This window comes from Triticum aestivum, unplaced genomic scaffold, assembly GCF_018294505.1.
Source record: "Triticum aestivum cultivar Chinese Spring unplaced genomic scaffold, IWGSC CS RefSeq v2.1 scaffold85096, whole genome shotgun sequence".
NCBI lineage: Eukaryota > Viridiplantae > Streptophyta > Magnoliopsida > Poales > Poaceae > Triticum > Triticum aestivum.
This window is the reverse complement of record NW_025228547.1, coordinates 1-15,889: the sequence shown is the minus strand read 5'-3', so window position 1 is coordinate 15,889 and position 15,889 is coordinate 1. Positions and strand designations below refer to the sequence as shown.

Genomic DNA, 15,889 nt, shown 5'->3' with positions numbered 1-15,889 from the left:
TGAGCATGTTTTTCCCTTTGCCAAACTTCCTGTGTCCACTGTCGAACCACCATCTCTGCATTCATCCTCTGTTGCTTCTGACCAATTTGATGATGTTGCATACTCTCCTTTGCTGTTACCTAACCATGGTGCAGGAACCGGACGTGGGGCTCGTTTGGAGCTGTTGGAGGATTCACCATCATCATCGCCGCCTTCTGATGGGCACGTCGATCGCCCTATGTTGCATGGCATCAATTCGCGTGCCCATGCATGGTCACCCGAAGAGCCCGTCGTGCCGAGCATCTCCACTGCTCGGTCCGCTACGCCAGCGACCGCCGAGTCTCCAGCGGCTCGGCCCTCTTCGCCAGCGGCCGCCGAGTCTTCAGCGGCTCGGCCTGTCACGCCGTCTTCGCCCGCGTCTCAGCCCGTCACGCCGTCTTCGCCTGCAACTCGGGTCTGCGATGCCGTCCTCACGTTGCCTTCATCCGCGGATCGGCCCGCGACACCGGCCGCGCCACGGCCCACTATGCCGGGCTTGCCATCGGCCCGGTCTGTGACGCCGGCGTCGCCAGCTACTTCGTCTGCTCTACCGGTTTCGCCGGTGGGCCGGCCTTCTTCGCCGACCGAGCCCGAGGCTACTGTGTCTGCCTCCTCGTCACCGGCTGACTCGTCAACGTCGCCGTCCTCCAGCCCGTTGCAGGCTGCTCCGTCGACCTCGGTGGTTCCTGTGTCCCGACCACATACACGCAGTCGCAGTGGCATTTTCAAACCTAAGGAACGTAAGGATGGTACAGTTGCTTGGTTGGCTGCTTGTTTGGCTGCTGCTGTTGCGGATCCATCTTCTGAGCCTCGCTCATATCAGGCTGCCCTGCGCATTCCACATTGGCGAGAGGCTATGGAGCAGGAGTTTCATGCTCTCCTTCGTAACAAGACATGGACTCTCGTTCCTCCACCACCACGGGTAAATGTTATTGACTCAAAATGGGTATTCAAAGTGAAGAAGCATTCGGATGGATCTATTGAGCGTTACAAAGCGTGACTTGTTGCTCACGGTTTTTGGCAGCGCCATGGTCTTGACTATGAGGACACCTTCAGTCCTGTCGTCAAGCCTACCACTATTCGGCTTCTTCTCTCCATTGCTGTTTCTCGTGGTTGGTCACTTCGTCAACTTGATGTGCAGAATGCTTTTCTACATGGATTTTTGGAGGAAGAGGTTTATATGAAACAGCCGCCTGGTTTCTCTGATCCTGATCGTCCTGACTATATCTGTCGTCTCTCCAAAGCACTATATGGTTTGAAGCAAGCTCCTCGTGCCTGGCATGCCCGCCTTGCCTCTGCCCTTCGTGCTCATGGGTTTGTGCCGTCCACTGCTGACACTTCATTATTTCTTCTACAGAAGCCAGAAGTCACTATGTATCTTTTGGTATATGTCGATGATATTATCCTTGTCAGCTCTCTCAGTATGCTGCTGATGCTCTTGTCTGCTCTCTTGGTGCTGATTTTGCGGTCAAAGATCTTGGGAAGCTTCACTACTTTCTTGGAGTTGAGGTCATTTCTCGTGCTACTGGTCTTGTCCTTACGCAGAAGAAGTACTCCTTGGAGTTGTTACAAAGAGCGGGCATGCTGAAGTGCAAACCGACCACCACACCCATGTCGTCTACCGACAAGATAACAGCTGTTGATGGTGAGCTTTTGTCTCCTGCGGATGCCACAGAGTACAGGAGCATTGTTGGTGGACTTCAGTACTTGACGATCACGAGACCAGATATCTCTTATGCTGTTAACAGGGTTTGTCAGTATCTTCAGGCTCCCAGAGATACTCATTGGGCTGCTGTTAAACGCATTCTTCGTTATGTTCAGTTCACCCTGACATTTGGTATGCATATTCGGCCGACTTCCTCTCGGGTCCTTTCGGCCTTCTCTGATGCAGATTGGGCTGGTAGCCCAGATGACAGGCGATCCACGGGGGGTTATGCAGTATTCTTTGGCCCTAATTTGATCGCCTGGAGTGCTCGAAAACAGGCTACTGTGTCACGTAGCAGTACTGAAGCTGAGTACAAGGCTGTGGCTAATGCTACTGCAGAGATTATTTGGGTGCAGTCTTTGCTTCAGGAGTTGGGTTTGTCTCAACCACAGCCTCCTATTCTTTTCTGTGATAACATCGATGCTACATACCTTTCTGCAAATCCAGTATTTCATGCCCGAACGAAACACATTGAAGTTGACTATCACTTTGTACGGAAACGTGTATCACAGAAGCAACTCCAGATCAAGTTTATCTCATCTAAGGATCAACTTGCAGACATCTTCACTAAGCCTTTACCTCTGCCACAGTTTGAGGCTTGTAGGCGCAATCTTACCCTTCTCAGTTCTTTAGAAAGTGGCTAAGATTGAGGGAGGGTGTTAGACTATGTATAGCTTCTGTACTTATGTACGTATATTGTACGTATTGTAACACATCCATTATATATAATGAGATAAGCCACCCCTAGAGGGTCGCGCTGGTTCCCCCAAAACTTATTGTCTTACAATGGGACCATCCCGCCGTTGGCCGGTGCGTTGCTCGCTGCCCGCGCCACCGTTTGCAGCCACGGAGCCGTGCTTCGGTTTCGTGCCCGACGGCACCTGCTTTATGCAGTTGCTCGTAGCTACGCGCCGCCGGCCGTTTCCACGCTTGCCTGCGCGTCGCTCATCTCAGCGGACATCAATTGGACGCCAACACCATGGCCCCGTGCTAGATGGCCAGCTCCATGTCCGAGCTCCATGTGCAGCAGCCGCCATCTCCAGTCGTCGGCCCAGACAGGGTCATCTCGGCTGTCGGCGCCAACAAGTGCGCGGCTCGGCGAACCTAGTAGAAGAGGAAAAAGGGATCGGCAGTGGAGAAGAGAGGATAGAGGAAGAAGAAGATAAGAGGGAAGAGATTAAAGTGGCTTGTGGCCCCATACCGTCAGTGAGGGTAGCGGATGAACCCGGCTGAGATTGTTTCTTTTCCCTATGAGCCAAACATGCGTAGGGTTAGAATAGACCGGGATCTAGAAGTTAGGGTATCAATTTCAGAGATTTAAAGGTGAAGGTTCGTTTACGCCAGCCTCTATAAAGTCAGGGTTTATTTCAGACTTTACTCCAACGAAATGGCCGGCAGCATGGCATGCACACGTCTTGGATGCTGCGGCACCATGCATGGACAATAACTGACCGGGTTGATTAATTGATAATTATGCTTGCATGCAGCCGGAGAAGGACCGGAGCACATCGTCGAACGCTGTCCGTGCGCGCAGCTGAGAGCACGCACGCATGCATGCATGCTCGATGGCACGTACTACAGGCCAGCTGCGGCCTGCTGGGCGTCGGCATCGACCCAAATCATGCATCTACTGATGCCGACGTACGTACGCGACCGGCAGCAGAGGATAGGTCCGTGCCTGCGACAGGTGAGGTGCCGTCCGACCGAGGCCGACGAGCGGTACGAAGGCCCCGACGCTCCGGCCGGCGTGCTAGGCTTTTCATCGCCGGCAGGCGCGCGCGGTATACTGGTCACTCACTGGATCGATCGAAAAGAGGAGACGGTGTAGTTTCTTGGACACAGCGCGCGTGCGTGCTTAAAGTCTATCGGAGGAGGAAGCACACAACGATTGCATCGGATCCACTCGTACGTAGACGCATCTCCTTCCTCCTAACACAAAGAAACCGTATCAAGCCACCGCAGCTTACCAACAAGAACTCTCTCCTGCCTCTCGTATCGTATATTAATGGATGTACTAATCGTACTTCTAGTATATAATTGATCTCCAACATATTATCTATCCATGGTTAGAAGAGAAGCGGCCGTGCAACAAAGAAAAAGCATCATGGTCATGGCTGCTGAACCCTCGGTCCCGGCCGGCTTCGGCACCAGGCCATGGCTGGTGCAGGCAACGCGAGGGAAGCGGCAGACGTTCATCGACTCATCCGACGGAAGCTCGCACGCCGTGATCGTTCCCGAGATGCAAGGCAAGACGTGCCTAGGCTGCATCCACAACGGCGACTGGCTGCTCATGCTCGACGACTCCACCGCCGAATGCTTCCTCCTCCGCCTCACCGAAGACGACGACCCTGCAGCCAACAAGATCCCGCTGCCGCCGCTGCACGAGCCGTCGGATGAGATAGCGAGGTGCGCGACGCTCGGTACATCACCGGCGCACCCAGACTGCGCCGTGGTGATCGCCGTTGTACACGAGGTAGAAGACGGTGTGGAGAGGTTCCTGCTTCACTGTCGGCCCGGTGACTCGCAGTGGGCCAGGCTTGAGTCCCCGAAGATCACTCTCCCATACCTTATGATCGGCTATAGAGGGAAGATCTACTCTTTCGGTTATACCGAGCATTACACGCTCGCCACCGACAACCTTGCCTCCGACACGCTCACCGTGATAGCCGACGACGACCGCCACGGCACGGTCCGAGCGCGACTCGTCGGCACTCTCGTTGGCGCTAAAGAGGTGCACGACAGGCCGCCCATGTACTATATCGTGGAGTCGTGTGGGAATCTCTTCAACGTAGTCACACAATATTTTGGGGACTTTGTCAACGACGGCACACTCACCAGCGTCGCCGTGTACCGCCTAGATCTCGAGTCCCTCACCTGGACGAGGGTAGACAGCATCGGCGGCGACCGCGCCTTCCTCATCTCTGGGCGCTACGGCTTCTCTGTGCCCGTTCGTCCAGGGGCAGGGGGGTTGATTCCACAGGGCAACTGTGTGTACTTTGTGTTGTCGGGCTGCGACTGTGAGAGGTTATACAAGTTTTGCTTGGACGACAACACCACCAGCTTCCATCAGATCCTTCCGCAACCTACCGAGCCTGGGTGCAGAGCATTCTGGACTGTTCCGCCGTTGCCCTTGCCCACGGTGGTGGAAGAAACGGGACTGTTGTTGACCAACCGCCTCGTGCTAGAAGAGAGTTGTGAACCCATCTTCAAGTTGAAGGAGGAGCAGGCAAACTCTTGGAATACACGCCCGTGGCATGAGTTGCCACTAGAACTGCTGGAGCTGGTCGTTTCAAGGCTTTCTTTGGTGGATCGTCTCCGATTCCCGGCAGTGTGTAAGTCATGGAGCCTTGTGACTAACCCGGTTGAGCAAGCCATTGTGTGGCCTTGGCTCCTGCACTCCTCCGGCCGAGATGGGGCGTGCAAGCTGTTCGACCCTCTGCGTGGCCAGGAGTACAGCATGCATGTTGGAACATTTGACACGGCCGAAAACGAACACGACGAGCATATTTTCCGATTCTCGAAAGACGGATGGGTAGCCATGTCGGACAGCTCAGACATTGATGACATGTACATCATAAATCCCTTCACCGGGGACATCGTGGAAATGGCCATACTCGATTGGGAATACAACTTCATGGGCTTGTCGTGGTCCTCGATGGACCCAGAATCTCCGGACTGCATTTTCTTTGCCGTGAATAGCAGACAGGATGGCAAAGCGGTCGGCGCCCTTACATGGCGGCATGGCGAGGCCAAGTGGTTTGAACGACATCTCGAGTACTATGAAGGGGATCCATTCCCAGTGGCATACAACAACCCTGTCTTGTTCCACGACAAGTTCTATTGCCTCGGGAGAAAGGGCAACCTTGGCACATTTGACCCGGCAAGCGACACATGGACGATCTTGGAGAAGCCTAACCCGATTCATGTGGAGATGGACCTCGAAGGTGACCACCACGAGGGGAGAGAGTTTTGCTACCTGGTTGAGCTGCGAGGGGAGCTGGTCTCCGTGTTCATGCGTAACGCAGACCAGCCACCGCGGGTGTTCAAGCTCAACGAGGAGGAGATGGCCTGGACGAAGGTGCAAGACATCGGCGGCGCGGCCTTGTTTGTTGATTTCAGAGTGTCATACTCTGTGGTGTCACCAGAAGCTGGGCATGGCAATAGGATCTACTTCCCAAGTTATTCCGAGGATGGCAAACAAGCCGCGTTCTACGATATGGAGACCAAGGCATACCACCCATCCTTCTATGGTTTGAAGTCACCGTTGCAATGTGTGTGGGTTGTGCCTAATCTACGGCCACACACCGTATCAAAATAAGTCTTGGCTAGGACACTACCTGAAGGTGTACCAAGTGATTACATATAAATGACAGATTAGTGAATAATTCATTATGTCAGAGAAAAAGAAGCGAGAAAGCGGATGCATGAATGACACACGCACGGTTCATATACATTATTGCTCAGATTCATAAGCCTACTGTAATTTCGGGTTCATCACTCCATTAATTGATTAATGGATCAAGCAGTAAGAGCATCTACAGCTGCATTGGGCAAATACGATGATGCCATTTATACTTGTTCAATCTATATAGTTGATGCGTATATATTAGTATCAAAATCATGCGTCAAAATCATGCAAGAACATCCTCTCATAAGGATCGGCTCGTCTCCTGCTCCTGCTCCTGCCGTGTCGACGTCGTCCAAAGTCTTAAGTCGCACGCGCATCCCGCACGCGTATGAATGGCTATTTCTTGTATACATAGAGATAGCGGCATGGACGGAGAGAACAAGGAAGGGTGCATCAGAAGCGCGGCCCATGGCCAAAGGGAAAGTCGTGCCACGGATCGGTGAGGTGGCGCAAGCCAGGCCCTCCCTAGCTAGTTGATGAGCATCCCTATGCACACGCTCATTTCACAAGAAAAGGAATTAAATGACATGGGTTTTGGCTGACTGATGAGCATCCTTAGAAAGTAGTGTTCATTTATAGGGTCGCCGTATGCATGGCGGCAAGCGTGTTAAGTTTTGCTTTGCTTTGGAGTACTACTTGCATGCAGAACTTGAACAGTTTGGTGACCACCGTATGCATCCCCAGGAATGTGTTCATTTATAGGATCGCAGTATGCATTTCATCCCCATTGTTTTATCCCCGCGGCGAAAACAACTCTGTTGCGCCCTTGTATGATTAGATAAAAAATCACTTAAAGACAGATGCCCGAATAGCAGCGCTGACGCAAGTTACCCCGCTTGTCTCTCAAACAAAAGGATCTTGCATATACGCAAGTTGTTTTCGCTGTCAATGCGTGTTCTTTTTTATTTTCGTATATGAACGAGCAAATGAAACAAAGGGAAAATCATATGAACCTGTAAGTTAAACAAACAGAAAAACATGGTCAATCCAATCCCATCTATATTAAGACAAACAAGAAAGACGTCTCCAACATACATCACCCTTGATGAAGTATTTCTCATTTCATTGCAAAGTCTATGGTCGTTGGGGACAACAACTAAACACAAGGAGCAAATTCGCGTTGATTTCAACAGTATTTCATGGATTCAATATCACCGGCCTCCAACAGTTCAGACACACAAAAGGAGACGGTTTATTTGGTACACAGCACCCACGTGGCGGCCAAATCAACATTCTTAGGCTCAAGCAAATCAAGAATGAAGCCGTTCAGAACACATTCATTCATTCACAGCCAATACAAGGCATTGTATTCAGCAGAATAGCATGTGATGGACTAAAACTACAAGGCACATCAGAAAAAATTTATGAGCTAAAAACTACAAGCCACTATGATATCGGTCATCATTAAACTGCATTTCTCACAAAACCTAAGACTAAACTTGGTAGCAAGAGGAACCCAGCGCGACGCCAAATATACACTGAGATGGAGAACACAGCGCTTCTTTCCGGCCACCTGAGTCTTCGTCACAATTGGCATGGATATCAACACTAGTTCACCGGTTCAATACCACCGGCCTCCGACACTTGAACCAGCCAACAGGCACTTTTATGATGCATCATCGGCTATAACAATCAGCGCTTTCAAAGACCAAGCAGCGCTAGAACCTCCATCGGTCAGTCTTCTCGCTCCGTCCGCCCTACAGGAGATCAAACTTCCAGCAGCTAAATGACCTTCCTACCCCTGCTCGACACGCACACGCCGCCGGGGAGGTACGCGAAACCCTGAACACAACAAGAGTTTCAAACTTTCAATCTTGTTACAACCAGCCGGAGCCCAGAGGCGAGTCTGCAATTCATTCAGAGCGGTGGCTGGCCACGTACCTGATGCATGATCTTGGGCAACCTGGAGAGCAATCAGCATCGCCTCCGACATGTCGAGGCCGACCTGATTAGCGAAGCTGAACACAGGAGCAGCCTAAAATTGTTGCAAGCCAAATATTTTTTTTGTTAGGCCCACACAATGCCAGAGTGAATATATGTGACGTGGCAAAATGATCAAGAACACAACCGACCTTCAGGGAACAGCAAATGATTGAATCCGAGTCCTGCCACAGCGCTTTCAGGGAAGCGTCCGCACTCTGAGAGTCCGTGCAAAGGAGTTCCGCTCCAGTGTGAAACCTGGAAGTTGTCCACACAACCAAATTACTTCTCTATTGCGATACCATGCAATAGCACAGGCAGTGCTACTAAGACGAAATGACAACCATCTTCCGAATGGAAAAAAACTGTAGCTCTCTGCACCGTTTCACCTTGCAAGCATGGGAGCATCAGGAGATCCTGGAGGGTTCTTCATTTCACTCTGTCCACCAGGACCAGAAGGGGCTACTGCCATGGCCACTCTCTGCACCGTGCCACCACAGTCCTCACATACTCCCTCGCCACTGCCGCAACACTCTCTCGAAGGTGTTTCTCATATGAGAACTGGAAAGCACTGGTAAGTACTCATCTTCTATTGCCGGATGCATCACTAGGAGCACACCAGGTCTAACCTTAACCTCAAGAGTAGATGCAAGGTCTGGTGTACGTGTTGCTGATGGTGCATCCTGCGGTTTTAAGTGCATGACCTATTGTTTAGTGTTAAACAGTGGGCAAGATAAATGCTGCCAGTGCAAACTATACTAACCGTCTTGGCATCAAGTGGTATCACGTGGAAGCCCGACAGTAGCAGTGGAGCATCATCAGCGAACGATTCATCAAGCTGCGCACATGCACCGGCAGCATTTTATTCAACACCGCTGCATAACTGACATAGACGATACATATTTATAAGGCCGATGTAACAAATAAAATTAAAATGATGCAAACTAGCTGATGCTGGCTCAAAGGATACCAGCAGAAGATGCATATCTCTTGATAGAACAACTTCATCATGAGAGACTGTGTCCCTCAAGTCTAATAACCATCAATAACTGGCAATTTAAAAGGGTAGTTTGATGGACAAGACATGATAATAACTACTCCCTCCGTCCCATAATATGAGATCTTATTACATCCAATATATGGGACGGAGGGAGTAGTTACAAGCATGTGGAATCAAAATCATCAGCCAAGACAGGTGCATACACTGAGAGGAAACTGAAGGGCAAAAGTACACAAAATAGGCCTTGCAACTAAAAAATTCATGATCATTCAAATCACTAAGCCTGAACATGTCTACTTTTTCAACCTAGCTCATCGACTCGATGGCCAGAACCACCACCAGAGCACAAGCACCAGAACATCGGTTCAATGACCGGAGCAAAGCACATTGTGTCCACAGCTCGAACGCAGGGGGGAAGGAGAGACCAGGGACATAATTCATGAGAACATACTCCTAACATAGCTGAAAAAATGCAGCTATTCTAGAAAGATAACATGCTTTACTCATCACCTACAAGTAAGATCTTGAGAACTAAGCATCTATCCAGCCATAGAATACCGACTCGAGATCAGCCCCAGATACAAAATTATCTCAAGAAAACTAACAAGAAATTTTCTAGCAAAGAAACAAACAAGGAATGTTCTCCTCAAGATACCATAACTACAAGTTGAACTAAATCCACTTATGTGATCACAAAAACCAAAGCATGCTTGGTTCAATTCAATATTGACATTTAGCTAGCCTGCTCTCAAAGTTTTGAACCACTCGATTAGATTTATCATGCAAGGAGTCTTGCTAGCATGAAAATCTGGGAAAGCCTATCAAGATTATGTGAGCAAACTTATACTTCATAGTTGTTCCTTTAAAACAAGATTATGTTGTGTTCCGGATTGCCAGAATTACATGTAAGGCTATCATACCGATACACTGCATATCAGAAATATAAGAAAATATTGTCACTTTACATATGTAAGCACGCTAATTAGAAATTACATCTCTTTTTTTTTCTCAATGTAAGGCTATATTTTTCTGTTGCTCATTTTAATAAATTCTCAACTTTTGGGAACTCTAAACAGTTAGCCAAAGTAGATACATCATCGTTCATGTTCCCACAGAAAAAGCAAAACGACCTTAGTTTAATAAAGAAAAGAAATATACAAAAAATCAATGCATTGCCAGAGTATTATCAAGAATGAGGCTTTACAGTAGTAGGGGAACAGTATGAAATCCACACACAGCAAAACACAAGGCCTAGGAACTGAAAGGCATGAATGAATGAATTACCCTGAACGGTATCGGGCATGACAACAATCTTGACCTCCCAAGGGAGATACAAGTAGACTGGTAGCATGCCAAGGCCGCCAGCATCATGGAGGGCGTTCATGCCCATGTAGGTGGTGTTGGCCACTGTCATCAGGATATCATGCCCCTACACATCCAACTCCTTTGCAATCTCTTCTGTTAACCAAAAAGGGGACATTTTTCGTTACCAGTCATGAAAAGAATGTAGAAGTGTCAAAGGAACATAAATACAATAGGTTGACCTTAATGTCCAGAAAAAAGTTTAATAGCTCTACCTATTTTTCTACATTTTTGCAAGCTTTATAACCAAGACACAGTGATCATTAACTCCCCTCCATCAATATCAGAATTTCAAAAGGTCAGGGTATTTCTAAAAGCTAGTACTCCCATCTTTCTCCATCTCCTTTACATACATGCACAGTACACCCATACAATGAATCAGCCATAAAAATACACAAAAGGAGAGATTTTTATCTTTTTTTCCAGAAATACAATGTCTTTCTTCATATTTGTATTTCCAGGGAAAAAATTATATATGCCTATTTTCTTTGGATTTGGAAGCTTCCTCACCAGGAAACAGTGAAAATTATCTTCCCCCATCAATACCAGGGTTTCTAAAGACCAATGTCTTATAAAAGCTACAACTCCTATATCTCTATCTCCTTTACATACATACACAGTACATCCATATAATGTATCAGCAAACAAAAAGCACAAAAGAGGATGATTTTATTTTGCTTCCCAACTCAAGCAAATATAAGAATGATCTGTTCAAAAATTCATTCATGCATAGTATTCGGACTCATAAATTATCTCATTCGTGTACAAAATTTTGGCTCGATGGCCATGGACACACATAGCATTAGAGAGAGCAGAGGAGGAACCAGTGGCTTACATATGCCGGAGGCGTCGGGGTGGGTGACAGATAAGGAGAGATCCCATACATTAATAAATCCAGCCGGGGTTGTAGATATGGCAGTAGAAACCATTAAGGATGGGCTGCTTCACATCTCTAGGGATGCTGATGTCATCCTCTGCAATTAGACTAGTCGCAGTAAACAAGCAGTGGTACTAACAAGGAAAGCAATGACAAACTTGACCGCAACAATAAAAGGGCGAAAAAATCAATCAAAATTGTCCCTATTCTACCAAGTGAGGAAAAACGAATTCAAACAAACATGGAGAGCAGCGTGAGAGAGAACATGTTGTTCAAGTTTAACCCACTCATCCAACTTCCTATTGACTGCAGTTTCTAAATAAGGTGTTTGACACTCATTCGGTGATTGCTTTGCCATTTCATAACACTGAATATAATAGAACAAAAACAAATTAAACCATGAGTCCATCATGAACCCAGATAAGCCAGGCCAAGACCAAGCATAAATCTGTTCTGATCTTTAGGATGACTGGGGATAGATAGATAGTAACCTTACAAAGGGTAGACAGATGAATCAGCCATATGAAAGTCACAAAGGAGAGATTTTTATTGTATTTCCAGAAAAAGTTCAATAGCTCCCCCTATTTTCTTCGTATATAGACGCTTTCTAACCAGGAAACAGTGATCATTATCTTTCCCCATTAATACCAGGATTTCTAAAAGCCAATGTCTTCCTAACAGCTACAACTCCTATCTTTCTCTATCTCCTTTACATACATACACAATACACCCATACGATGGATCGGCAAACAAAAAGTTCAAAGGAGATGATTTTATTTGGATTCCTAATTCAAGCAAATATAAGGAAGATCTGTTCAGAAAACCATTCATGCATGCTGTTTGGAACTCAAAAATTATCTCAAATGTACAAAAATTGGCTCGATGGCTGTGGGCACACAAAGCATGCGAGAGAACAGAGGAGGAATCAATGGCTTACCTATGCCGGAGGCGTTAGAGTGAGCACCAGATAAGGTGATATCCCATACATTGATAAATTCAGTCAGGGTTGTAGATATGGCAGTAGAAACCATTAAGGATGGGCAGCTTCACATCTGTAGGGATGCTGATGTCGCCCTCTGCAATTAGACTAGTCACAGTAAACAAGCGGTGGTACTAACAAGAAAAGCAGTGATGAACTTGACCGCACCAAAAAATAGGCGAATAGCTCAATCAAAAGTTGTCATGATCCTACCAAATGAGGCAAAAAAAATCAAACAAACGTGGAGAGCAGCATGAGAGAGAACAGATTGTTCAAATTTAACCCACTCATCCAACCTCCTATTGAGTGCGAATGTAGAACAATTTAATACGGATCAATAAACGCGAATAAGTCGATGAACTAAAACAAGCTGTACATGCACCATTCTACAAGCCCTCCAAAGAATAGGCGACTTTAATCTCTAGAAAAATGGTTTCATGGATCTGCCTATTTTTTCGTATTTGGACGGTTTGTAAAAAGGACACATTGAAAAAAAAACTCGCATTTGTATTTCATCATTTGCAGTTTAGATTGCTTCAAAAATCATATGCAATTAGAGGACAATCACTGATATTTAGATATGTGTAACAAATTTTAAAAAAAATCATCAGCATGAAAAGAAAGACAGTGCAACTGAAAATCCCATCTACGGGTAGTGTATGCCCTACAAAATGACAAGTGCAAACATATACGGTGTAGTTGTTCCTTTAAAACACGACTATGTTGTTCTCCTGATTGCCAGCATTACATATAAGGCTAACAAGAAAACAGTGATCATTATCTTTCTCCCATCAATACCAGGATTTCTAAAAGCCAATTCTTTATAAAGCAACAACTCCCATCTTTCTCCATCTCCTTAACATACATACACAGTACACCCATACAATGGATAAGCAAAGAAAAGGCACAAAAGAAGATTTTATTTGGCTTCCCGATTCAACCAAATATAAAAATGACCCGTTACAAAATGCATTCATGCACGCTATTCGAAACTCAGGAATTATCTCATTCGCGTACAAAAAATTGGCTCAATGGCCTTGGGCACAAAAAGAATGAGAGGGAGCAGAGGAGGAAAATGTGGCTTACATATGCCAGATGTCGGACTGACCGCTGGATAAGGAGAGATCCCATACATTGATAAATCTAGTCGGGGTTGTAGATATGGCGGTAGAAACCATTGGAGATGGGCATCTTCACATCTGTAGGGATGCTGATGTTGTGCTCTGCAATTAGACTAGTTGCAGTAAATAAGCAGTGGTACTAACAAGGAAAGCGATGATGAACTTGACAGCAACAACAAAAAAGTTGAACAACTCAAACAAAATTTGTACCGATTCTACCGAAGGAGGCAAAACAAATTCAAATAAACATGGTGAGCAGCGTGAGAGAGAACATGTTGTTCAAGTTTAACCCACTCATCCAACATCCTATTGACTGCGAATTCAGGACATTTAGATATGGATCAATAAATACGAATAAGACAATGAACCACAACGCTGGATAACACTTAAGTTAGCTCACGCATGTATAGGCGCCATTCTGCAACCCCTCCAAACAATAGGTGACTTTAATCTCCAAAAAAAGTTTGATGGCTCTGCCTACTTTCTTTGTACTTGGACGATTTCTAACAAAGAAACGTTGATTATTATGTTTCCTCCATCAATACCAAGATTTCTAAAAGTCACTTTTTTTCATAAAGCTATTACTCCCATCTTTCCCCCATCTACTTTTCATATTTACACAGTACAGCCACATACAATGCATCAGGCCAACAGAAAACACAAAAAGGTATGATTTTATTTGGTTCCCCAATACAACAAAAATAAAGACAGTTAAGGCATCATCCAGAAGCCTTGAATTGTCAACATGAAACTTAAACATGTCATCCTAGTGTCCATTAACTAATCTCTTCAAAATATGATCAAGTACATGTAGCAATAACATGGTATTGTTCAATTAACTGAGCAGACACAGTGAGAGATTATTGCATGGCTAAACAAAATAGAAAGTAGAGTTTATTAGCAACATCAACTATCACAAAGCATGTATGGCTATATGACTGCCCCACAAGATGGATATGCCTCAATCAACAAATACTGGTATTTAAATAAGTATAAAAAATTTAAAAAATCATCAGCGTGAAAAGGAAGACAATGCAACTAGACATCCCATCCACAGGTAGTGTTTGCCATACAAAATGACAAGTGTAAACCTATATTGTGTAGTAGTTTATTTAAGACAAAGATTATGTTGTTTTCCTGATTTCCAGCATTACATGAAGGCTAGCATATAGATACACCGCATATCAGAAAACCTAATTCCAGAATGGTATCTAGTGTGTGAGAGCTCAATGCAAAGGGAGAAAAACACAATTTTTTTGGTTGCTGGAGACCAGAAAAACTGACCTTGCGGTTGGATGCAAGTGTCATGGGCATTGACCTAGCCCTAGGAATCAAACAATCAAGAGAAAGGCATCACACACAGCACGAGACTCATGTATATCACGATAGCCAAAAACCAGAGAACTTTGCCATGGCACGATGGCCAGCATGAGATTCACCACGGTTCAGTGGCATTGCACACAAGCACGCGCATGAGAGAGCAGAGCGGAGAGGGGCTTACCTATGCCGGAGTGGAAGAAGAAGCGCAGGGGGTTGGTGGAGGCGATGCAAAACACAACATAGGAACCCCCTCTTCCTCTCCCGGTGCTCGTTGTGCTTGTCATCCTTGTAAGCCAGCCTGTGGACGGCGTATCTCTTGTGCACCTATGTGAGGAAACAACATCAGTGAAGAAGATAAACTGGAAACAAACCAAAATGCATGTTTAACAATGCAAACAAATAGGCACACAAATAGGTATGGCTCGATGGCCGGCACACAGCATGTAATTCTTCAACAAAAACACATATTTAACAGTGCAATGCAGCAAATGGTTATCTAATAGACCAACACACACATGTATAACATGAAGGTAACGCCTCAAACAGTTGTTAGCATGTATAACATGAGTTGACTTTAGCCTGAGCTTCGACGCATCAAGGCAGCCAAGCCTTGCTGCATATCAGCATGTAAACAAATAAGGAAACCTCGCACAAGCATGAACAGAGAACATTTAAAAAGCCTAACACACACACACACACACACACACACACACACAAACACACACATACACACACTTAAACACTCCTAGAGTAATTATGCATGAAAAAAATCATGATGATCAACATCACAAATAGCGGCGACTCAATGGACGGCACACACATAAGTATCAAAGAAAAAACACATGATTTAATAATGCAAAGGAGCAAACATTTCTTCAGTAGACCAACACAGATAACAGTGCAACACATAAATCTTATATAACCAACACATGTTTAACACGATGGTGCATCAGCCTGAGGAGCCTCCCATTGATGCAGCCTGCACCTTCATGCTCAAATTGTTTGAACCAAGAAATGAAATGCTTTAATGATTGATGCTACATAGCACATAAATCATACATGTTTTAACACAAAGGTGTAGCAGTCTGTATGATAGCATGGTTTAAATCAAACACACGGACGGTGGTTTGGGCCGACAAAGAGGGGAAATGGTGCCCACCTGTACAGCAAGCAGAACAC

At 46.0% G+C, this 15,889-nt stretch overlaps 1 protein-coding gene and 1 long non-coding RNA gene across 2 annotated transcripts; both read right to left on the bottom strand.

Moving 5' to 3' along the window:
• Positions 1–7,527: 7,527 nt before the first annotated feature.
• Positions 7,528–8,935, bottom strand: LOC123174355 (homeobox-leucine zipper protein HOX32). The gene is made up of 5 exons (XM_044590036.1): positions 8,815–8,935; positions 8,441–8,734; positions 8,204–8,309; positions 8,013–8,106; positions 7,528–7,913 (listed from the first exon to the last, which is right to left on the bottom strand). The coding sequence occupies exons 2-5, from the start codon at positions 8,521–8,523 to the stop codon at positions 7,867–7,869; spliced, it is 330 nt and encodes a 109-aa protein (XP_044445971.1). The 5' UTR covers positions 8,524–8,734; positions 8,815–8,935; the 3' UTR covers positions 7,528–7,866.
• Positions 8,936–11,312: 2,377 nt separating this feature from the next.
• Positions 11,313–15,003, bottom strand: LOC123174351 (uncharacterized). Its single transcript, XR_006486981.1, has 4 exons — positions 14,675–15,003; positions 13,356–13,492; positions 12,228–12,366; positions 11,313–11,387 (listed from the first exon to the last, which is right to left on the bottom strand). It is a non-coding gene; the product is annotated as an uncharacterized lncRNA (long non-coding RNA).
• Between the last annotated feature and the right edge of the window lie 886 nt (positions 15,004–15,889).

Coding starts and splice junctions, on each gene's coding strand:
- LOC123174355 (XM_044590036.1), bottom strand. CDS start 8,523: ATGGCAGTAGCCCCTTCTGGTCCTGGTGGACAGAGTGAAATGAAGAAC. Junction 8,310..8,440: donor GATGCTCCCATGCTTGCAAG/GTGAAACGGTGC, acceptor GACAACTTCCAG/GTTTCACACTGGAGCGGAAC. Junction 7,914..8,012: donor TGCCCAAGATCATGCATCAG/GTACGTGGCCAG, acceptor TGTTGTGTTCAG/GGTTTCGCGTACCTCCCCGG.